The following is a 25,170-nucleotide window of genomic DNA, read 5'->3' as shown; positions in this document are numbered from 1 at the left end:
TTAATTTTTTGAGGAACCTCCAGACTGTTACACATAGTGGCTCTACCACTGTGAGTAGGATTAAGAGAAGACTGAGATATCTTCTCAGACAAAGGAAACATTAAAAACTACAAGCTAGATAATATGGGTTGGGTTTGACAAGTACAGTATACTTAAAGTTTGTTCATATAATCATTTGAGTATTTTATAAGTTGAGGTGATTATTTTGGCAGAATTCAGTAGCTCTGAGCACAGAAATATTAGACCTGTATTTTGGGGAGATTGTTGGATGAATTGGAATAGGTAGAGGCTGGAGGTAAGACAGTCAGTTAGGAGGCTTAGGTAATCATTGAGAGTCTGAACTAGGGTGAGAAATTTAAACCAAAGAACAAAATTCAGGTTTGGGCCCAGTTCTTGTCTTTATCATCACTTCTTTGGTAATCATCTGGAATCCATTGGCCTGAGAAACAGAATATGAGAGAGAAATGAAAGTCAGATATAATTCCAGTGTTTGACCCTGAATGACTGAAAGGATAGTGGTGTTATTAAAAGAAGTATTTATTTCTGGAAGAAGAGGTATCCTGGTGGGGAAAGTGATGGTTTTAGTTTGGTACCTGTTGAACAGGAAAAGTGACCATAGACTCTCGTTTGCCTGGAACTGTGTATGCCTGTTGTCCCAGTGTAATTATTGAAAGTACTCCCTTTTACATTCAAAAGTGTCCCAGTTTCATATTATCACCCTGGAAATGAGAAATGCAGTTGGAAGTGCAAGACAGAAATTAGGACTAGAAAGTCATTGTCATTTATTGCCGAGACATTTATTGACCTGAGAGATAAAAAGATAAGACACATGCAGAAGCTGCAGAATTATGAAGGATAGTGTTGATAGTGTAATTGTATTTTGAATAGGTGTGGTGGGAACTTTGGAGAGCCTAGCTTAACCATGTTTTGAGAATTCTCTGTGTAGGGGTGGACTGTAGTACTGCAGGAGAAAATTACAGAGAAACGAGGACAATGAAGAGGACAGATCCAATTGTCAAGAAGGAACCTAGCTGGTCAGAAAGATCCAATTGTCAAGAAGGAACCTAGCTGGTCAGAAAGAATGGCAAAAGAGTGAGAATTAACAATAAGAGGCTATGCCCAAAATTAAATTCATAATTAGGCTACTACTTAGGACTACCTCATATGGCTGCATATACCCTTGATGAAAAAAACAGTCTTGTTTGTAGTGAAGCTTGTTCTCATCAAACAAGCCTGCAATTACAGACCTTTCAAAGGGAAGAGTGCTAGTAGTTGAAAAAAGATACACCCACCCGGCCAGCTCTCTCAGTCAGATGTTTCTATCAATTGATGAGTTAACAGATGATGTGGCTACATCAGCCTTCAACAAACATGCACATGCAAAATAGAACTTGGGAAAAGATACTTTGATTTGGCCCCTTACCAAGTGGTTCATAATATCTCAACCATGTTTAGAGCAAAGGGCAGTATTTAAGTTAACTCTCCAGTCACTCTTTGAAAGAAGTAGTCACACCAAATTTAATTTAGGATCTCATGTAGGTATTCTGTGTGCCAAGGCTGATTGATTTGTGGGTTCTTGTGTGGTATGGATCTCTTTACGGGATTTAGCCTTAGACTGAGAAAAGTTAGCCACTGGCCCATAATATACCAAGCATTTCTAAATATACACCATTCGTGTTAAGGGAAAAACAGATTCTGTTAATCTTTCCATAGCATCATAGTTCCTAAAAATCATTTCTTTCTCTTTGACTTGCACACCTAAATAAAATAGATTTGACTCAGTAAGTCATTTATTGATCTTCATTTAAGCACTTTCCACTAATACTCATCACAAGACTTTTCCCAAGATCATGAAATAGATTGATACAAAAAGTCCCTTTCTGTGACAAAAGTGAGGCACAGTGAGAGTAGACCACAATAAACTAGTAATGCATTTTCCCCCACAACCATAAGAAATGCAGTGAGCCCTTGATCAACCTTAGCTCAAAAAGATTTGCTCATTTGTCTTTGGTAAAAAAAAATGGTACTTGGTTTTCTAAAAAGAGGATCTGCACACTAACTACTTAATTAGTTCGAATATAGTAATTTGTGTTTATTAAACAATATCTCTACTTCTATAATCAAGCACTGTATAGAGTTTGTATATTTACATTATTTGACACATAGCATTTTATTTGCTCTAATTAAATGCTAATTTTTTATTATGTGATACAGAGAACAAATTTGCAAACAATAGATCCCTGTGTTAGCAGAACTCATTATTGCTTAGATTATATTTTGTCTACCAAAACAGAATTACTTAACATAAAATCTATTCCATTATTTTTAGCTCAAAAAGCAAGTATTAGTTTTGTTTCACATCACTGATCAAGAGAATTGTTCTACTGCAGACAAGAAATGTCTGCTTTTACAGACTTTCAAGATGAATTACACAGTTATTCTGCATTTATAAAAGAATTCTCTTCCTCAAAATAAAGTAGTGCTTTAGTTGTTGCATTAATTTATTTACATTTATTGTGTTTATTTAAAAAATCTATACATTTTAAGTTCAAATATTTTGTATATTAATCAGATAGTTAAGTGCCTACTCTATGTCTAGCTTTGTATTAGGTGGAATATAGTATGTTCCATGTAGTATGGAGCAGAAATGTGAAACATATATACATTTAACATTTGTTAAATGAAAACAGTGATAGGAATCCTCTTATTTCTGGGGAAGAAAATAAGAGTTTGTTAGAAAAGCATGCCACTTAATCGTTATTGATTTAACTAAGAAGGTACCATGATTTATGGAAACAACGATTGAGCTAGAGTGAGAATTCTGGTTGTCTCCACTGCCCAGATGTATAAGCCATTTCAGAACTCTAGACTTTTATTTCTTCATCTGTCAAATGAAAGGAATAGGTTACTTGATCTTAAAGGTCTCTTCCAAATCCTGTGTATCTGCGTGGTTTTATGGTCCTTTAAAAATGAAATTGAATGCTATTAAACAATTAAGGAACTTGAAAGGCCTTCCTGGTTTGCTTGGGTTTTACTGTCAAGCTCTAGAAATCAAGCAAAAGAGACCATTGTGTGCTGGGAGTTAGATGCAGTCACAGGGTTAAATGCAGATGCTCGAGCCTGAGCTTTAAAGGATGTGCAGGTTTGTAGGAGTAAAGGAGAATGGTATGAGCAAAGATGAGTAAAGAAAATAGTCATGAGTGTGAGCTACGACGGTGACTATTAGGAATTGAGTATATTAGTGGGTAATGGAAAATAAGTAATGATGGTTATGGAGAACTTTAAAAGCCACATAAAGATGATAGGGAGTCAGTGCAGGTTCTTGATCTAAGTAAGAGAATTGCTGTAGTATCACAATGAAGGATAGAATGTAAAAGGACAAGATAGATTAAGGATAAGACTTTAGGAAGAAGTGATTGAGGTTCTAAGATTGTGGCATTAGAATTGGTAATTTCAAGAGACCTTTTTAATCATGAAAACTTTCAAACACAAGGAAAGTTGAAAAGGACCAAAACATACATATATGCCTATTGCTTAGATTCAACAATTGTTGGTATTTTGCTATATTTTATTTGTATTGTGTATATATGAAGAAATTTTTCTTTTGACTTTTTATTTTGATACACTATCAGACTTATAGAAAAGTCATAAGACTAGAACAAAGAATCCATGTACCCTTCATCCAGATTCTCCAAATGTTAACATTTCACCTCATGTGATGTTAACATTTTACCACATTTGATTTTTCCATCTCCCTCTCCCTTTTCCTTTCCCCTCCCTCTCTGTTCCTAAACTATTAAGAGTACATTGCAAGACATGATAGCTTTTATTCCTAAATACTTCAGTGTGAATTTCCTGTTTCTGTTATATAACCACCATACAAGTTGCAAAATTAGGAAATTGACATTGATATATTACTATTATCAAAACACAGACCTTTATTCATATTTTGTTGATTGTCTCAATAATGACCTTTATGACAAAAGAAAATCCTGAGTCATGCGTTGCATTCTGTTGTCCTATCTCTTCAGTTCCTCAGTCTTTCTTTGTGTTTCATGACATTGACATTTTTGAAGAGCATAGTTAGTTTATTAAATATTCCTTAGTTTGTCTGCATCTTATGTTTTTTCATGATTACATTCAAACTATGCATTTTTAGTAAGAATGTAACAGTAATAATATTGGGCATCATATCAGAAAGTCTCTGATTTTGAATCATTCTGTCACTGATGATGATAACTTTATGTAAAATCCTGTAATTCCTCAAACTTTTATCTCTTTAGTTTTAGCATCTACTGATGATTCTTGCCTGAATCGGTTATTACTATGTTAGTTGCCGAATAGTGATTTCATAATTCTTTCAACATTTATTAGCTGACTTTCTACTTTAAGGAAGAGTTTTCTCTTTTCCCCTCTTTCCTCTTCTCCCTTCCCTCCCTTCTGCTGTATCAGTGTGAATTCATGGATTCATATTGTATTTGGTAGATTATAATCTGTCACTATCATTAATTATTTCGATGCTCAAAGTGTTCCATGTTTGGCCAGTGGGAGCTCTTTATGTCTTTTTGACATAACCCAATCATTCTTTGAGCCTTTTTTTTCTGATGAAAAAGATGTTCTCCATTCATCTTATGCTTTTCCTGATCATAGCCCTGAAATCAGCCATTTCTCCAGTGAGCCCTAGGTCTCTTTAGTGGAGAATGGTATTTAGAAACCAAGATCTGAGTATTTGTTGTGATTCTAGGCCCACTCGATGGACAGAGTTAAGCAATAGATATGTATGTATATTATATATACAAACATGTATGTATATCTACACAATCTCACATATCTGTATTTATTTCTGTATCTTTATTTTTCTGTACATTCAAATCTATTAGAGTTCATTCTCTAATTTATACCCTATACTGCAGGATTAATTCTATATTCTCTATTTCCATATCTGTAATTCTCTTCTCCAACAGTGAGAAACCTGGCTCCTTTTATCTACAATATATTTATCTGATCATTGTTAGAATACACAGAAAATAGTTTCAGAATTGCCAACCAATGCTTCTGTGGAAAAGAAGGCTTTGTATAGATTTGTTTTTTCTTGGTTTTCAAATTATTAACATGGAACAGTAGTTCTCAACATGGAACAGCTTTACTCCCCAAGGGATATTTGGCAAAATATGGAAATATTTTTGATGGTTACAACTCAGAGGGAGTGCTACTAGCATCTAGTGGGTAGAAACCAGAGAAACTACTAACTACCCCACAACAAACGCCCCAGAACAAAGAATTATTTCGCCCAAAATGTCAAAAGTGCTAAGGTTAAAAAATGCTTACATACAACGAAGAAAATATCTAGTGAAGGATTTTTTTTTTTTTTTTGCTAAACCACTTGAAAATAAGATTTAAGCATCATGACACTTCCCTCTTAAATATTCCTAAAAATAAGGACATTGTTCTACATAAGGACAAATCCAGAGATGGGCAGCTAGGACTATTGCAGACTCCAACATGTGGTTTGAAAGAAAAGCTTTGTAGTTGTTGTGACAGTGCCTTAGCCACTGGAAAACCTCTCTCTATGTATATGTGCCCACCCTTACCAAGAGACTGTTTGAGAGAAGAATTGATAGGTTGACTAGGGAAAAGTAAGATATAGTCTATGCGTATGAAAATGTGTATATGTATCATCTGAGACCTACTGTGATCATATTGTGAAGTTTTATTCTCAGCTCTTTTTTGATAAAGTTGTTATGTGTGAGCTATTTGTAAACCAAAGTAATAGTCAAATAGAATTTGTTAGAAGACTTATAGCCTACCTGATGATTTATTTATTTCAGGCAGTGTTCAGTAGCAGAAAGTTTTAATACAATGAAAGATGAGCAGAGTGAGTAGAGAAGAAAGAAATTACAGGAGGGAGCATGTTTGAGATGTAATGCTAAATCTGATTTATTGCAATATAATCATTTAAGTGTCATTTAAAATTCAGCAAATATTTGTTATGTGTGTAGTGTTGGGGAAAGCAGTGATGGCAAAGTGAGCACAATGCAGCTTTCAGCCTAGTTTTTATTTTGTATTCCACAGCTGGGGAAATCGTACTGAAATGCTTTTTCTCGAAGAAAAGTTTGTTTCTGTTTTTCCATTTCCAATTCAGTTCCAAGTGTAATTTTTCTGACTTGTTATCAAGAAATTTCTCAATTGATAAAGAATTGCATGATGTTCATCTTACTGAATTTCAAGCCTTACATAAGCTCTACATGAGTGAAATATATACTTTTAGTATATATTAATCTACATTTTATACGTTTTGTCTATGCCACCCTGAACATGCCCAATCTCGTCTGATCTCGGAAATTAAGCAGGGTCGGGCCTGGTTAGTAATTGGATGGGAGACCACCTAGGAATACTGGGTGCTGTAGCCTTAAAAAAAAATTATACATTTTATAGTGCCATGCCATGAATTACTAATATGTATTTAACTGTACTGTGTTCTTTCTCCAAGGTCAAATAACTAAAATGCTTAACATAATTTCCTTCCAAATTTCACATAACTTAGTTGTGCTATGTCGTTTAACTATGCATGTCTAAACATGAAAGAGATTGCTAATCTTTGGTTGTAGAGATTATAGTGTGATACTAACTCTTGCTTTTAAAATAAACATTTTCGTCAGATGACTTACAGGGTGCACAGTCAGAAACTGAGGCAAAACAAGAAATTCAGCATCTTCGAAAGGAATTGATTGAAGCCCAGGAGCTAGCTAGAGCAAGTAAACAAAAATGCTTTGAACTTCAAGGTGAGATCAAGATTACTTTAATTCTTTAAGGGATGTGGCGACGACATGACATAACTGAATGGCCCCAAATTTGCAGTCCGGAGGCATGGTATCTTGTTTCAGAACCACAGCTTTATTAGACATATGTTTTTGAAACATTCACGTAACCTCTTTGCATTTATATTTTTCAGATCAATAAAATGAGGAGAGTTCATTTGCTCTACTTTCTTCATCTTATTGATGTGAAGATCAAGAAAGACCTATACCAGTAAAAAGTCTCAATAGTTAAATACATATTAAGTACAACAAATGGGAAAAAGCCTAATGTATATAAATTTCAAAGTTTTAGTTACATCTAATGTTAGCTACTCATTATAAGATAAAGGAAATGTCTATTCCCTGTGACTTTATAGTGTATTTATTCATCAGTAAATGGGAGGAATGAGTCTAGGTTAAGGTATCAAATCTTCTAATGTCTCAACCACTTCTTTTCTAGCAGCTCACTTATCTGTAGTGTCATAGGCCAGTGGAGTCTGCTATTCCCTAGAGCTCACATTTTCTATATCATTCACACTAACTACCTGGTTGTGGTCAGTTAGTACCTTAGAAAGTCTTAGAATGAAGAGAAAGTGAATGGCCTGTGGAATCCTCATGTTCTCTAAGATGGCTTTCCTGACAAGGAGCAAGATTCTCAGAACTGGGAACTTGTTACTGCTTCCTTCCTTTTCTGCTTCCTAAAGAAATTAGAATTGGTATTCAGCCTCTTAGAGGGTCCAAGCTAATTTATTTAATTATAATGAAAAAATATTAACAAACATCAGTTACTTATTTAGCACTTACTTTGTGCTTGGTACTAAACATGAAGATTTTAAGTTTGGTTTTTAAATATAGATCGAAATGCTGATAAACAACTATTAAGAATGTTTCTCATGTGAAGAATAGTACATATTATCTTGGTGATACAAGATCTAGAAAACCCCACTAAATTGAATAGATTTATTACTTACTACTGTTTTGTGTTCCTAAAATCTTTAAACTAACTGCAAATACTGATAATACTTACTGCCTAACTTTTGTTTCCTTCAGTAAGCTTTAGGAAAGAGTTTTTTACAAATTTCCAGCTGCTCAATTTTGAATACTTACATTAACTCACAAAATTAGGTATACTATGTTCTTCTTTTAGCTCTTTTGGAAGAAGAAAGAAAAGCCTATCGAAATCAAGTTGAGGAATCCACTAAACAAATACAGGTTCTTCAAGGTATGGAACACCCCAAGGGTATTTGAGATTGTTGTTTTGCTTATTTTTAGTGAGTCAAAAGGAATGAAAAATAAGAATGCAGAAGTTTCCCATTTTTCATGGCTTTCTTCTAACCTAGAATCTGAGGCTATAACTGGGTGAACTTTTGTTTTTTTTTAAAGAAGATAACAAGAGAAGATTCCCTCATAATCCAATAATAGACACATGGAATGGGAGGAGCAGGGGTAAAGATATGGATTTGGTAAGACTGTCACTTTCTGGATTATGTAGTGAGTTACTGGGTTATGTAGAGAGGGCCTTCAGACAGGAAATCACTTTGACCTCCTTGTACATTAGCACTTTTAGCTTTTTGGTGGCATTATTTCTAGTGCTCATAGCACACTTGACATTGCAACAAAAATTATATACCACATGGAATGGAATAGTGCTCCCTGTACTGCCTTCCATGGTATAGGCTGCTCTTCATACCCACTGTTTTGCTACCTCTTTGTGGTCTATTGCAGGGTCATTACAGAAATGACCAGAAAGACCCCTGCCTGTCAAGGGTTTTCTTTAAACTGGTGCTCCTAGTACTGTGAGACTGTAATTATGAGATACCCTAGGAGAGGTCTTTTTTCCTATGCCATTATAAAATTCCTAAAGCAAAATTAATTTGCCTTTATTATCAAAGAGGGAACCAATGTTATTTTAAAATTTTAGTTTGAGAGGTAAGATGAGAAGAAATTAAATAGCCAAACAATTTTATTTCAGAAGAAATGGATAGTCATTGTATGAGACCTATGATATTTGCCCTAACATATTCCAGAAAAAAACAATCTTTTGGGGTTTTCTTTTCTTATTTTGGAGTGGAACATTTGAATTATTTAAAAATTTTAACTTTATCGTGGTCAAATTAGAATTTCTGAGGCAAATTGTATATCTTTTTAAGTTGAAAACTTTTAAACTCTTATAGCTTAATGTCATTATCCATTAGCTTATATAAATCTGATTTGAATCTGTATTTCCATCCTGTATTGTGTTTGGGCAGTTTTCCCTAAAGGTTCTGTGACATAGTGCTGTCTTTTATCTTAAAACTGTCTTACCTAGGCATCATTGAGTGCCCCCTAGTGCCAGCATGTGTATTTCAGGACTTTATCCACAAATCCATGGTCATGTTATCATTGTGTCTTTTCAGATCTTGAACCAGTTACCTCGATACTTCCTATAGACTTAAATAGCATAATATTTAATGTTTATTTATGGAGCAACCTCCCCCTCTTCCAACTTTAATACTCTTAATTATTTTAATTATCTTTTCTTCTACCTAAGGAACTTTTTCTATCTATAATTTATTTGAATTATAATAACCAAGACTAATATTTTACTTCTGAACCAAATATAATTTTATACAGATTATTTTCGGTTTGATCATGAGGGCATGAGACCAAATCTTTTAAAAATGTACCTCTTTGATTAGGCAGTATTCTTTAATTTTATTAATTCAACCAATAATTCCTGATTGTTTACTTTGCTAGTATTGAGAATAGAGCATGCACGAGATGTACAGTTTAGTGGAAAAGAGAAACAATAAGCAAATAATATAATGTAACATCCAGTAGAGGCAGAGTAAAGGGTAGAGAATGACAGCGAGCTATTTTTAGATAAGTCATCAGTGAAATCTTCTTTAAAGAATTGACATTTGAACGAAAAATTTAATCGAACATCAAAGGTTTTTCTAATGCTTACCATTTGACCAAGCAATTCTATGTCAAGGGAATTTACCCTAAGGAAAAAAGTCAGGATTGTGTTATAAGCAACACTGTTTCTAGTAATTAAAAACTAAATAGCCTACAATGTCTAAAATAAAGGATCAGCCAAAAAAGTTACAGTATAGCTATTTTTTGTTACTAAAAGATGTTCAGCACCGGCAGAATAGAGAATACTACATATATTATGATCACTCCTTATTTTTTGTTTTTAATGTATATAAATGCATAGAAAATATCTAGAAGGATTAAGTAGCAAATGTTAAAAACAATTTGTGTAGGGGAAATAAAGATCACTGATTTTTTTTCTCTTTGTGTTTCTGTATTTTGACATTCCGCATTAAACATAGATTGCTTGTAAGTTTAATCAAAAGCAACAAACAGGTGTGACAGCCTGGGCTGTTTAGTAACTATAGTCTCATATGAGCTGTTCTTTTATTCGTAATTGCCGTGGATTAAGAAAATGATGGATAAATATACTTTTGTAGCCCAACTGCAGAGGTTACACATCAATATTGAGAATCTCCGGGAGGAGAAAGACAGTGAAATCACAAGCACTCGAGATGAATTGCTTAGTGCCCGAGATGAAATTTTGCTTCTTCATCAAGCAGCAGAAAGGGCTGCCTCTGAGCGGGACACTGACATTGCTTCTTTACAAGAAGAGCTTAAGAAGGTGCGAGCTGAGCTTGAGCGGTGGCGAAAAGCAGCATCTGAATATGAGAAAGAAATCACTGGTCTTCAAAACAGTTTTCAGCTTCGATGCCAGCAGTGTGAGGATCAGCAGAGAGAGGAAGCAATAAGGCTACAAGGTGCATAAATGTATTTTACATTAAAGCCCTTACCTCTTGACATTGATAACTTGTACAAAATAACCATTCAACCTGTTTTTCTCTTTGATAACAATTAGTTGTATAAAGTAGTATTCTTATATTGGGGCTATAAACATTCTTTAAGTCTGCAAAGTTCTACAATAAACTTAAATTTTTTATAATTTTATATTTTATTTAAATACTATTAAAATTTATTTGTCTTATAAAAATGAAGTAGGAAAAATTGTTACAAAAGTTCAAGGTGATGGAACTTCCCTGAGGTATAGATGCAGAGTAACAAATCTAAGGATAACCATGTAAAATCTACTTGTTTTTACATAGGAAAAATTATGTTCTTCTCTGAAATATTTCCCTTTATTCCTTGAATTACTATGGAAGTTATGTTCCTATATTTAACAAACATGTTTTGGGACTCTTTTAGGTGAACTAGAGAAGTTGAGAAAGGAATGGAATGTATTGGAAACTGAATGTCATTCTCTAAAAAAGGAAAATGTTTTGCTATCATCAGAACTGCAGCGTCAAGAGAAAGAATTGCACAAGTATGCAAGAACTCTTTTTTAGCTTCAAGATATTCCTTTATCTCATATTTTCATCTAAATTAAATTTAATTTTGGTACTTAAATAAATACCTTTTTGGAGCAAAATGTTCAGCCAGACTCTGACTATTTGGCAGGTTAACCATGGTAAATGAATACTTCAGCATTTTTTTCCTGCCCACATCATCATACATTTCCTTTCCTTTTGATGTGCTCATGGAATACAGATTCATTAAATGCTCCCTCTCAAACAAACAAACAGCAAAAATCTATAATTAGTGATCGAATTGGCCCTATAAACTAAACGATAGTAAATTTCAATTACAAGTTTGCTTTTCTTTCATGCCAGTGATCCCTTCTTTTAATAAGGGTGATCAGGAGATGACTATAATAAAGAACTTATACTATTGAAAAATACAAATTCAGCTTCAGAATTTCAAACAGCGTTATATAAAGAGTAATATATAAGATTAAAACTTCTCTAAAACCAGTTAAATCTTTCTAATATTCAGTACCTTACAGGCAAACCAGTGAATACAATAGATTTATTTCAACAAAATTTTTCCTTAAAAATTTAATCTGTTCTGTATTTATATTTAAACAATGTGTTCTAATTCAGAACATGATAGTAGTACACCAAAAATGGAAGTCATCATTCTTTCGTTAGCCTTGTGGTTGTACTCCTCAAGGGCATTGAGGTTAGCAAAAACTCAGTGGTCAAGGTCAGTTCCCATATAAAACAAGCTTTAGGGAAAACAGTGAAAAAAAGACTAGATATATCAAAAGAGTAAGCCTCATTATCTGCGTATAAAAACAAAAACAATTATAATGATTATACATTTTTAAAAAGCAAGAACTAGTTGAAGGAACAAGATGTGCTGATTTATTCTCTAAAACTCCTCCTTAAAATACCATATGTTCTCAATATCAATATCTATAAAGCATTTTCTCTTCCAGTGTCATATCTTTATGTAGTCTTTTTGTACATTTATGTGTGTTTTTAATGTTTAGAGATAATTAATGATAAAAAAATACAACAAATATTTGTTCATAACATATAGAAGTTTGTAAAAGCAATTCCAAAATATGAATAGGACATAATAAAGGCCCCAAATACAAAAATATATATGAATACATATACACACACATATGAGTGTATCAACTGATTATCTATGTGACCACACATATAGGCAAATTGTTTGGTTATAAAGTATGTGTAAGATGATATAGACACTCAAATTCTTTATATTTGGAATACATTTGGCTCTTCATGAATCCACTTAGTTTAGTATTCTAACAAGCAAGAAATACTGATGTTTGATTACCAGTAATGATTATCTTAAATTATTCTTATTTTGGAATTATTGATATTTTAAAAATTCGGACTTGGTCCTTCATTTTTGAAATGTGATTAATAATTGGAATCTGACAGAGTATTAAATGTTATATTTTTAGTTCAAATTTTAAGTATTAAAAAATAAGCCAACAAACTCCTTATGAGTTACAAGCATGTGGCTTAAAAATGTTAGGTCCCAGAGGGTGGACTATATTAGATTATTGGTCAAGTTGTCTGCCTAAACTCATAAACTATTTAAGACAAATTAATTTTTTTTCTTAAACTTTTCTGGTTTAGTAGTTCTCTAAATTTATTGGGTAAGCCTCTTCAGTATACTTGTATTTAGAAGCTAGTCCTTTTTTTACAGGGTCTCATCTGCCATTTAGTTCCTAGCTTTATTGGTCTGACAACATCAGACCTGCCCCTAAGAATCTGCCTAGCATACAGTTGGAATGGGATTTATAATGTATAGTACCTCAGTTGCAGTATTGAGTCTGAGTCTTACAGTTCATCCTGAGAGGCATAAAGCTGTCATTTTGAAAACCTGTCCTCCTTTAACTACTTCATTCTTTAACACAGCTGCATTATACAGGTCTTTTGTTCTTTGTCATCTGTAATATAGAAGGAGTCAAAAAAAGAATTTCTATTTATGCTTCTCAATCTGGTTTGCTAGTGTGTAAGTTGGAGTTATTTTTTTTCCATCAAGATATAAAAGTAATTGTACAATTTAAGTTAGAAAACAGCCTCAGATATTGAGTTCTGTCTTCCTGTTTGGCAGTGGAGGGCCTGGGACACCCCTTGTGTTATTTGTGTCTGTAAAACATGATGCCTAGCACAGATCTAAGAGCTCAGGAAATGCTTACTCAGAGAATGAAATTACACCAGTTTAATGACTTGCTCAACATCCCACAGCTAATTAGTGGCAGAGCTGGGGTCTAGAACTCAGTCTCTTGGTTCTTTGTCCTGGGCTTTTTCATAGTTTGATGTATCTTCTCATTTGAGTAGATTTATCGTTACTTGATTTGTCAGTGGCTCCTAAACTTTAAGGTTTTGTCCCCCATCCTATTTGTTAAGTACTTAAACTTGTAATAGTTGAAATATATGCTGTTCTTTCCTGTAGAAGACCTACACTGAATCTTTTTAAATTTTTAATCTTTGTGTATATTTGATTATCTGAAAATAAGACACAGCTTTAAAGTTACCTTTTTTGATATTTTAACACTTTTTACTTATTATTCCTTTTTACACTTTTCTTTTCTCCTCTGAAATCTAGTCCATCCCTCCTGGTGAAATGTATAAGGAATTAGACTTTCTGCTGTGTCTATTTCTACATGAATAACTCTGTCAATATTTATTTTACAGTTCTCAGAAGCAGAGTTTAGAGCTTACCAGTGATCTCAGCATCCTTCAGATGACTAGAAAAGAGCTCGAGAATCAAGTGGGATCCTTAAAAGAACAGCATCTTCGGGATTCAGCTGATTTAAAAACTCTTCTCAGTAAGGCTGAAAACCAAGCAAAGGATGTACAGAAAGAGGTAAAGTGAAAAGACATGAGCCCAATTATGGTTGGACTTAAAGCCAAAGGCAAATCAGATATTCATGCTAGTTAGAAACAAAGTCATTACCTGTCACAAAATTGATACTTGGAGCATTTCTACATGGTTATTTCTAGCTGTATATCATGATACACATATAGAGAATTCATTAGTAGGGTTTGGCCTCAAAAATATAAATATACAAAGTTACATTAAAATTTTTTCTCTACCAATTAGTTAACCTATATGAAAAGCCTTTTGTACCAGATCACTCAATTCATTGTTTCTCTTTCAAAGACAATACCTTATTTTACTTAGAATACTTGGGAAAGCAAACTAGGGCCACACTATTATCATGCTTTTTAAACACTTCAGGTGAAACTGGCCTGAGAAGTTACTTAAAATTCGTATAGACAGCCAGCAAAACACATGTTCTGTGACCTTTTACTTCTTCCCACCTACCCTCCCCATCCCTATTTCCCCTTCTTCACAAATTTGCATACTTTCTTTTCATGTCATTTTGCTTAAAACCTTGACTTGGTGTCTTTTTAAAAAATCATGTTAAAAAGGGTGAGAATTGACTTTGGAGCAGTGACCCCACCCAGCCTCTTCCTGAGCAAAGCCTTGAAGTTGACTATGGGGCCGTAAAAGCTGTGTTCAGTCCTTCTGGCTTTATACTACTCCCTACATTGACTCCTGACCAGCTCGGGGATGGAGAAGGATGATGCATCTTGATCTACTGGTTAGGGCCCACCCCAGTTGTAGATTCTCTTAAAAGAAGGATTTGTTATAAATAGAAGGAAGGTGAAGACAATTCTTTGTCTTTAATAATGAATTTTCTCGAAATTGTTTTTAGAAGATCTGTTTAATTAATATAGTTTTTTGTGCTTTTTCCTTTCCTTGTGGTATCTTGAACTTGGAAATGATTATTGTTTTTCTGTCTTCATGTTTGTTCTTAAAGGGAAAAAAAAAACCTGTAACATTCTTTATTTATATGTGGCCATATTGATTTTGTAATATATTCATTTATATCCTCTTGCTAAGGATATTTGTTTTGGGAGAAATCTCATTTTATTTAGTTTGAATACAAATTTTGTGCCAAAGTAAATATCCTGGTATTTAATACTGTAAGCACTTTGTGTCCTTCCAGTCCATATGCCATAATTCTTTCAAAATCTAGGAAGAATGCTGTGGTTGGAAGATGATTCTATTGTATGTTACTATGAATGCATTAACCATTTTGTTGCATTATTTGTTTGCCTGCTTTTGGTCACTACCCAATCAGTGCAAAAATGCTTTAACTGTTTCCACAAGTGGCAGTGGCATGTTGCCACAGCATCTAAATTGTTGATAGCCTTTGGATTGCATTAAATGCAGCACATTTAAAAATATGTCTGATCTTGTCAATATGTTTTTTTTCTATTTTCTTGTTCATTGTTTTCCATTGTCAAATGACGTGTAGTCATCACAGTCTTTTGTAATGTAAAATTGCTTCTCTTTCTTGTTTGTCCTGATGTCAGCGATTTGATACTAGTCTGTAACTAAAATGTTCTTTAAAGAGGTTCTTATATCTGTGTAATCCACTGCAAATATTTTTATTAATGCACATATGTTCCCTTTCAATATTTCCCCTTTGTTCTTCTTTCTCTCATAGAATCATGATTAATATGCATAGTACCACGATTATGTATCTTCAGCACTGTAAAAGGCTAAAATATTACAAGCTAATAAGGAGGCCCAGATAGGATTATTTGTATGTAGAAAAACCAAAGGTGTTGGTGTATTGTGTGGTATTTCCACTTTAGTCACAACTTAGCTCGTTTCTCACCACCGAGTTAGAAAGCAAGATGGAGCAAAAATGATATCCAGCGAGATTTCAAACTAAGGCTGCAGAAGGTGACCTTTGCTCCAACAATTAAATTTTTACATATGGCAGCTTTTATTTGAACATTTAACAAAGGAAAAGTACATGTAAACAGTAAATTTTAACCATCAGTAATAAGAGAAGAATAATGGTATATCACCTTTATATTTGACTTAAGAATTTGTAGTACATTGAACACACAAGTCCACCCTGCAAAGACTGACTCAGGCAAGTTGTTTGGCTTCACCATATTGCACTGAGGCCAGAGTCCTTCCCACCCAACTCACATGCTGAAGGTAAACAGCCGGATCTTCCTGATCGAGCTGCCTTCCTGTCATTCTGCTTCACAGCTCTTGCAATGGAGAAATGACTAAGCACTTTGATGTCAAGGGCAGGCTGGGTGTGAGAATGGTGAAAAGGGAAAGTAAGGGAAAATTTAGGTTAGCAAAGCACTTTTCACTTATTTTTTAGTCCTTGTTAAGAATCAGATTATTGAGAATTGATTATTCTAAGGTTTGGAGACTAGTCTAGGTACACTGAATTTGCCTTGGCAGCCGCTCATAACCTGCATTCTGGAAGGAAGTCCATAGACCCCACAAAAAAAGCTGTCATAAAGTCCATAAATCTTACTCCTCAGTTCATTCTCTGGCATACTACCTGGACTTGTTTTGAGAATGTTGGTAGGTAATAGGGAGCTCCTTTCATATTTTACCTCCCTCTCTGTACTCATATCTTTCCTTCCACGTTCTAGTGACCTCTCTGCTGACCCTAATTCCCCTGCCTCCATTTCTTCTAATGTTTTTGTACATTGGCATCCTTCTTAATATCTATCTTTGGAATGCATAATGATAAGTTCCTAAATAATCATTCTAAGATATTTGCATTATTCAGAAACACCATATAAAGATATCCTTTATTGTAGAATTTCTAGGATATAGGCATAAAAGAGCTGGAGACTTTCCAGCCTCATGGGCTATATTTAGGGAAAAGGAGAAACCTTCTGATATGCCAGACCCATGGTATATTTTATACTCAGCCTTTGTCTTTCTTTCTTTCTTCTAAAACCTTCAGAGATGGCAGAATGGGGCAACAGAGGCCAAGACAGAGGCACAGCCAGCAGCAGAACAGTCTTTGTTCTTTGACTGGGAGCCCAACTTGCATGTAAGATGCAATATCTAAAAGTAGAACCAGTCTAAAATTCCTGCCTCCGGGGGCATTTAAAGTAGGGGCAAATCATACTATGTTTCACATTGACATCACCTGTGTAAAAGGGATAGCTACTGCATCTGAAAGTCAAGTTATATACAGTGAACTGTTTTTTCAGAGCAGGAAGTAGCTTCAGAACTATGGAAAAATATCAGAAAAGATTTTTAAAAATTATTTTTAATTGATGCTTATAAATTTAACTGGAGAGATAGAAATGTCTTCAGTCATAGTGGTTAGTACCTTAGATGTATTTCTTTGCTTCATTTGCCTGTAAGTTCAGCTATCCAAAACACTTGTTATACCCTATATACCCCGTATAAAGAAAGGCCTAATGGGAATTAATACTTTGGACTTCAAGACTAAAATAGCTTGGCCGACGTTGCTTACCAGGATATAAACTTCCTAACCTTGCTCTTTAATTAAGCTATGGAGTTTTCTTCACTTGCTTTCTTTTGCTCAGTTTGAAATTTTGCTTTTCTCTTCTAACTCAGTGGGAAAAGTGATCCTTTATATGACACAATGGTGACTTCTCAATTTTTAATTTTTTTAATTCCAGAAAATTCTTACATATAATCAAGTTAACATTAAAGAATCTTATATTAGTGCAAATGATTCTTATTCTCCTTAAAACAAAAAAGGCTTGACTTTGGTGTTGCAGGTAACGAAATAGATCTGCTATGTAAGCCTAACTAGGACCATAACTTCATACCCATTTTAAGTTGAGTCTGCACACTCTTTTTTCTTTGCCTTTAGTACGAAAAGACACAGACTGTACTCTCAGAACTGAAGTTGAAGTTTGAAATGACTGAGCAGGAAAAACAGTCAATCACTGATGAGCTCAAACAGTGTAAAGACAACCTGAAGCTGCTCCGAGAGAAAGGAAATAATGTAAGTCTTTGCAAACTTGGCTTAGCTTTGATTGAAAGGCAGGTGAGGGCCCTGAAATTGATGTTTCAGAAGATTTTATTACTGACTTGAGAAACTAAGGCCTGTAATAAACATGAACTAAACTTTTCATTATGAAATGCCATGATGGAATAGTTGTACTGCGAGGTTTTTTTTTTTAGTAAGAATTTTCCCCTTTACTCTGTACTCCTAGAAGAACCTAAAGACTACCTAGAGGAAGAGCCTTGTTTGTAAGAAAAATAATTACCTAAGAACTGTCAGCTTTTCCCAGATGAATCTGAAGTTCTGTCACTACACCATCATTTGGCTCTTGTATTTCCCCTGCTGGGAAATGAAGTGCTGTACCACCAGAGACCCACCTAAGAAAGAGTAGTTCATGTTGACTCCTTAGCATTTGGCTATATCTAAAAATGGAGACTTAATTATGGTTTTCATTTTATACTGTTAATGTTCTCACCAAGGCATATTCCTAAAAAGCTTAGTGTCTTTTTAGCCTACTATAAATATTAGGAAGTATTTGGTGAGTTTCTGTAGGGATGCATGGCAGGGGGGAGGGAGAGAAAGAGAAGTTGGAACATTTTGGTATAAATTGAGTTTAATATTGTTTTGCATTTGCTAGAAAGGCAGATGGTCTTAAAAAGATGTTATACTAAATAAATGTCGTGTTATATGTTTTGGTGGTCATTGCCTTTGTGGGCCCTAACTGATGGATGATGTTCAGTGTAGTTGGTTGTGCTCTGACTTATTTCAAACTCTTGTCATGGCTTGGACACTGCAGTGAGTGTGAGTCACACACTTCCTACAGAGGAAGGCACTTTCCTTAACTCGCAGCACAAATACGAAAGAATGATGTTGCATGGCCATCACAGAATGCTCATGAGTTGTGTCCAACTGTCCTTTGCTAAAGAAGGTCTTAGTTTTTTAGAAAATAAAGCTTGTTGCTTAGTTGGAATCCTTTTAGAAGTTGATTAATTGAGTCTGGAGGCTTTATGCTAAGCAAAAATAAATTGCGTTTATTTTGAAAATGTAGATTACAGAACTCTTCTGAAATCATATCATAATGGTTTGGTAACTTCTTTCTTTTATCTTAATTCATATCCCTCTGAGTATGGAATTTCAGTTCACCTTCCACTAAATTAACCTGTGAAGACATCTAGCATAATCAGAATGGATCCCCCTGTAGTTAGAACCTTTCAAAAGTAACCTTGTTATTATTTATAGTTGTACAAATAATTTACCTTAAGGGTAAATTTTTTATGATATCGGACTTATGGTACTAAAATATTACTCTGTAATATTCATTGTGGTCATTTTCTTTTACTTTTAAAAATTGATTATATTCTGGTAATATAACTGAAAGCCCTGAAACTTAGCTGCCTGTCTTCATATACCAAATGTTTATCGTACATTGTATCATATCTCTTGTTTGGTTTAGGAAGCACGCATCACAGGGCATTTATTTTTAAACTTGAATGCAGTATCACCTCAGGCAAAAGAGTTCTGGTTTAAAAAAAGGTTTTGATGGAGCAATAAAATAAACTACAACCATTTCCAGTGTACTCATTGTCAAATAATGGATTCCAAGTATGGAACAAAAATAATGTACTGTCAAGCAGAGCATCAGTTATTGAGGTGTTGTCATTGCTCTGTCTTAACATGCTACATTTCATTAGGATGTTAGGGACACCCACAATGCCATTGCCTCCAGCTATTCCTTTTAAACTGATAGTCTGCCAGCTTACATACCACACTCCATTCTGGATTGTATTAGATGTCTTTAAAATGTTTGATTCAGTACAAAACCTGAGTGCTCTTACTTCTATTACCTCAGTCTTCCTACCCTTTCTCCTACCTCCCTGAGGTCTAAATCATCTTATCTGATTTTTTTATAGCATAAAATGATTTTAATATCCCTTCCCTTCTTTAGCCTTCCATATTACAACCCGTCCCAGCCGTATTCATCGGCCTATTCCTGGCTTTCCTGTTTTGGTGTTTCGGTCCATTGTGGTAGAGAAAGGTACAAGCAATACTGTTGAGTCCTTGTCTGTTTGTCCCCGTCACCTGTTTGTGCCATATTTGTAATATAATGCATGGCAAAACCACACAGGTATTTTGTTACCTGAAGCAAACCCTTCATTTAGTATGCCATGTATTGTGTCATATGAATGAACTGAACGATCAACTAATCACATAACATTTTGTCTTGTTGCCTTTGTAGTAATGCTAACCATGAATTAATTTCAACCTAACCAGTTTTTAATATTCTGCCTTTAACTTGGTCTTTGTCTCTAGCAAACTGGAGTAAACTATAAATTTCTGCAATATTAGTAACCCCTTCCCAATTATATTTTTAATCAAATTCGAATGAGAAATGAAGAGTTTGCCTCTTTGAAGTTTTCAGCCAGCTTTCTTCCCCCTCCTACCTTCCCTCTTCTTTTTCATAGTGTAGTTTCTTCACACCATGGCTATAAAGATTAAAAAGGATGAGACTAGCATAATGGACCATTGGCTCACAATCTCAGCCACAATGTGCATTTACTTATAAGAGTAAACCTATCCCACATCTTTCTGAACCCTGATCTGCAACAGTAGAATATATCTTTAATAGCCAACTTTCTCAATAAGACTCTAAGACCGTAGTGAAAATAAAGCTATCAACCAAAGCCACTTGATATGTAAAGCCCTCTGAAAGTTAACAGGGACCAGCCCATCCACGCTTGCCTCAGCAGGCGTGCATGTTAATAGATTATATAAGATGATTGTATGACATTATTACACTGGACATGGTCTTTACCAAAAGTATCAACTACATAGTGTCCCTAAATAGCACTTCTCCATCTTGAACCCCATCTGATTTTGTCTTACATGGTTTCAAATTAGAGAGGATCAAAACTTAGACCACTTTTTTTTCTATCAACTTATACGCCAGCCCTTTGTATAAAGCTACCCCACCAGTTGAGTCCGGTTTTTATCAATAAATAAACATTTTAGGTAGAAACATAGTGTAGACATCTGTGTACATAAGTTAGTCGTAATATATGGGTACCAGAATAAATAAAGCAGGCTGAGCCCAGAGCATTTCTTAGAAGTCACTGTTAGGTTTCAACTGTAACAAAATTAAAAGCTACCCAAGACTTTGCTGAGATATATCAGGCTTCCACACAATGGCCCTCTAAAAGAGCTCCTGCTATTATGGCTCTCTTCACACCTGCACTCCCTCACCTTTATTTCTTTTCTTTTTAAAAATTCATTCTTATGCAAAGATAAGGTTTTTCTAATATTCTGAGTACTCAGGACTCTCTGGAACCCAACAGGTTAATAGGTATGAAAAGAGAGGGGAGAATGTGATATTGACTCTTGGTTTCTTTCCACACAGAAACCCTGGCCCTGGATGCCCATGTTGGCTGCCCTGGTTGCAGTGACAGCCATCGTGCTGTACGTGCCGGGTCTGGCCAGAGCTTCTCCGTGAGAGTGTTTCTTGAGTCCGTACACCGTCTCCCTCTAGAAGCTGGCATCACACTCATGCTGGGGAGAGACAGAACCATTTTCTTCCTTTTTACCTCTTAAAACAGCAGAAGTGCAAGAATACAGCTGTAGGGTCATTGCTTTAAATTATATAAAATGTATCTGTCTATAAAGAGAATATAAAATTGTGACTTTATTCTTCTGTAAGCAATAATTTGCTTGCAATTTTTCATGTAATTTTTAAATTAGTATGTTGAGATTCTGAATATTATGGTGGCCTAAAGTAGGCTTCTCGGTACACCAAATTATTTATAACATTAAATTTATGGGTATTTTACTCTGAATTTTAATGGCCAGATAATTCATTTTTCTGATTCGATAACTACCCAAACCAAACAACCGATACATACATGGGAAGAGAGGCCCTGTGTGCTCAGTGCCTATCAGTTTGAAATATATACACATATATATATATTTTTTACATATTTACGCCATTTTTACTTGTTATAAAACCACTGAGCTATTGGGAACAAGATTTAGAGACAACTCTGCGTGGATTTTTTTTTTTTTTTAAAGAGAAATAATGCACTTGGGAAATATTCTGTTCTAGTGATAATTTGAGGAGTACGTGCACACTTGTTCAGCCTTAATGTGACTTGATGATGTGGAGGACATCAACTTTGAAAAACTTTCCATGAGAGTGTGTATTTTCTTGAGCAAACTGAAGTATTTCTGGGAGCAAAAACATAGTAATTATATCATTTCAGTGCAGTAAACCAAACTGTTGAGTCAATTGGAATGTAATTTATTAAACCTCATGTATTTAAAGAGATATTTTCTTTTAAAGCCAAGTTACTTTCATATACAGCATTTTAGGAAGCATGGTTTTTTTTTCTATCATCTCTTCCTCCAAGCATGTTTAATTGAAGAAAGAATTAATATCTCTTTAGATAAGCTTTTACTGACTTAATTTGGTTATGATATTTCAAAGCTAACTAATGTTCGAGGTAAGCTATTGTTACCTACCAACAGATTTCCTGGTTGGGTATGCAACTGGTTATTTTCTTTTTATTGTTGTTAATTGGGACATTCTATTAATGAGAAGCACTATTCCCAAGATTAATAATGTTCCATGCACAATGAAGCACCTAAACACTGCTTGATGTTATAAATTTAAAACACAGAAGTAAAAGTTTAGCTATGGTTTTGTGCGGCACCACAGTTACGTCAATAAAGTTTATTTAGATCATAGAATATCTTAAATATCACATGGTTAAATTTTTCAGTCAGTGAAGACTGGGAGGGAATGTCAGTGAATTGGCTTAAATGTTCTGTGGCAATCCACAGGCCTAGCCAAGTATTGAAATAGAAGTTTAGGATATAATTTGCCTTGTGATGTTTGGCAGTCATTGTTTATACTTTAAAAGGTTATATTTTAAGCTATTCGGGATTTGCTGTTCGAGGATCACTAGATTTATGGAGGAATTAGTCCACAAATGACTTGTAGAAAAAACTGTCATATAGTTCATTTCATCATTTTCTGTTGCAGGAAGCCACTCCACCACAGAATGCTAATATGCCAGTGGTACCCAGTACCTCTTGTATATAGGTTATTGCAAATATTGTTCTGAAATGCTTAACTTCAGAATTACATTTTTTAAAGTAAATAATTGTTTTAAATCTATTTTGTAAAGATATAAAGTACAATAGAATTTCTGGAGTACAGATTAAACTATTTGCACTAACACACGTGATGTGCATGATTTAATAAAATAACTTTACTCTCCCTATGTATTTTTGAGTTGGATATCATTGAAATTCTTAGTGCTGACTCTGCTATTGGATTGTTAATAAGTCTTTTCTTAAAATGACTCTTTATGCAACATAATATATGTTTGGTGTTCTTCAGGGTTTAAAAGAAAACACTGAGCTGTTTCCTCCAGGTTTTATTAGCCTTTTATTTAACTTCTCTAATTTTTTTCCTCTTTTACTATGGTTATTGTTAAAACATGACTCACTTGCCAGACAAGTCTCTCTAAACATAAAGTCTAGTATCAATATTTACTTTATTCAAATTGAATAAATGAGTTTTTGTAGTTACTGCCAGTTTTTCTTACAAATATAAATGAGCCTATTCATAAGCAATACCCTCCACTTCACTTCCAGGTTAAATAAAGAGTAGGATTATTCACTGGTAATGATAGAGTCATTAAGAAATTTTAGTCATAGCAGTTAAGAATTAAACAACCGTATAATGATACATTTAAGAATTACTCAAAGGCATTATATGGCTGGGTCAGAAAAGGAAAAGAATGTGGCATTTGATGCTAAACAGAACCGTTTTTGGCATTCTGGCTTGCCTTTTATCAGCTATATTGCCTTGGGCAAATCATTTATCTTCTCTGAGTCTCCAATTTCCTCACTTATAAAATGGAGGGAATAATATCTATATTTTTAGTGGTGGTAGAAAAATTTAAAAGATAATGTATGTGAAGTGTCACTCAAGTGGTAAATAAGTGTTTATGAATGTTATATTAGAAAAAAAATACTGCAAACATTTAAGTGAACCATTACAGCTATTTAAAATGAATTGACTCAAATGTCATGACTTTCTATGTTGTGAATGAGATATTACTACAAAGTAATGAATCTGAAGAAAGCATCTTCACCAATCTCTGTTGTGTCTTTGGGTTATGCCTAGTTTGATAATGAGCCAATTGCTTGCAACAGTTTGGAATGCCTGTTGTAACTGCCAACTGAGAGCTACTTTGATTCTCATGTGGAAACCAGTCACATTGCTGAATAATCAGAGGCTTTCAACCAAAAATAGTATTGCCTAACTTGATCTCTCACTTTAATCACCAAACTTGACCCCCAGTGACTTTTGACTGCTTCCAGTGTTTACATCTACTATCAAAAGGATGGAAATCTGCTACCAAAAAGAAAAAACTACATACAAATCGACTATGGTAAAAATGTACAGCTTTGCTCCAAAAAATTCACTTCTGGAAATTTCTTCTGAAAACATAATTGTGTGCACAAAATTTTAACTACCAGGGCATTTAATGTAGCTTTTTTTTCTCTCTCTCTCTTTTTTCTTTTTGTAATAGAGATGGGTAAACAACCTAAATATCCAGCAGTGAAATAAATTAATCTTGCCATTCTACAGATTACTGTGCTTGCAGAATATATGGGGATATATTCATAGTACATTAAGTAAAAGAGGTTACCAGTATAGAATAACCCTGGTTTTATAAAGAAATAATGTAGACATACAAGATATGTTTATAGCAGGAGAACTCAGAAAGATTTATACCTAAGCTACAGCGGTGCTTATATCTGTATAATTGTTATCAATTATTTTCTCCTTTTATGATTTCTGATTTATTTTTAGTAGTAAATATGTTTCTTTTGTAAATTTTTAAAAAGCTATTTGATTTTTCTTTGAATAGAAACAAAAAATTCTGTAGAATTCCAAATTGATTTCTATAATTAAATGAGTAAGTAATTTGTCAAAGTATGTACATTTAAAGGGGCTAATGTTCATTTGCACTTAGGAATTCTGGTGTGTTCATTTAAGAATCATAATTTTAAACATTTGTATACATGTACATAGAATTAGAGTACTGGAGGAGGTCTTAGCAGTCGTTTTTCACCTTTTTGCCTATCAGGGAGAAAATCCAAAATATTTTTTACTTAGAGTCAGAATAATAGTTATAAAGTTGAGAA

The 25,170-nt window shown here is 34.1% G+C and overlaps 1 protein-coding gene and 1 pseudogene across 36 annotated transcripts in view; both read left to right on the top strand.

The window, feature by feature from the left end:
- Window positions 1–23,235, top strand: part of SLMAP (sarcolemma associated protein) — a 123,105-nt gene extending 99,870 nt beyond the window's left edge. For 14 of the 36 annotated variants that reach the window (XM_039858589.1, XM_039858575.1, XM_039858580.1 and 11 more), the window contains 7 exons: window positions 6,660–6,782; window positions 7,945–8,019; window positions 10,253–10,573; window positions 11,016–11,133; window positions 13,829–14,000; window positions 17,824–17,958; window positions 21,353–23,235. In XM_039858589.1, the coding sequence (XP_039714523.1) occupies window positions 6,660–6,782; window positions 7,945–8,019; window positions 10,253–10,573; window positions 11,016–11,133; window positions 13,829–14,000; window positions 17,824–17,958; window positions 21,353–21,445 (1,037 nt within the window). In that variant the 3' untranslated portion in view covers window positions 21,446–23,235. Of the gene's footprint in view, window positions 1–6,659; window positions 6,783–7,944; window positions 8,020–10,252; window positions 10,574–11,015; window positions 11,134–13,828; window positions 14,001–17,823; window positions 17,959–19,903; window positions 19,994–21,352 lie in introns of all 36 variants that reach the window. The other 22 variants (XM_039858578.1, XM_039858571.1, XM_039858567.1 and 19 more) reach the window with 3 other exon arrangements.
- LOC120599558 (uncharacterized) lies at window positions 6,292–6,410 on the top strand (annotated as a pseudogene).
- Window positions 23,236–25,170: the final 1,935 nt, after the last annotated feature.

Source organism: Pteropus medius, unplaced genomic scaffold (assembly GCF_902729225.1).
Source record: "Pteropus medius unplaced genomic scaffold, Ma_sr-lr_union100, whole genome shotgun sequence".
NCBI classification, from domain to species: domain Eukaryota; kingdom Metazoa; phylum Chordata; class Mammalia; order Chiroptera; family Pteropodidae; genus Pteropus; species Pteropus medius.
The sequence above is the reverse complement of the archived record's forward strand: the minus strand, read 5'-3'. Positions and strand labels throughout refer to the sequence as shown.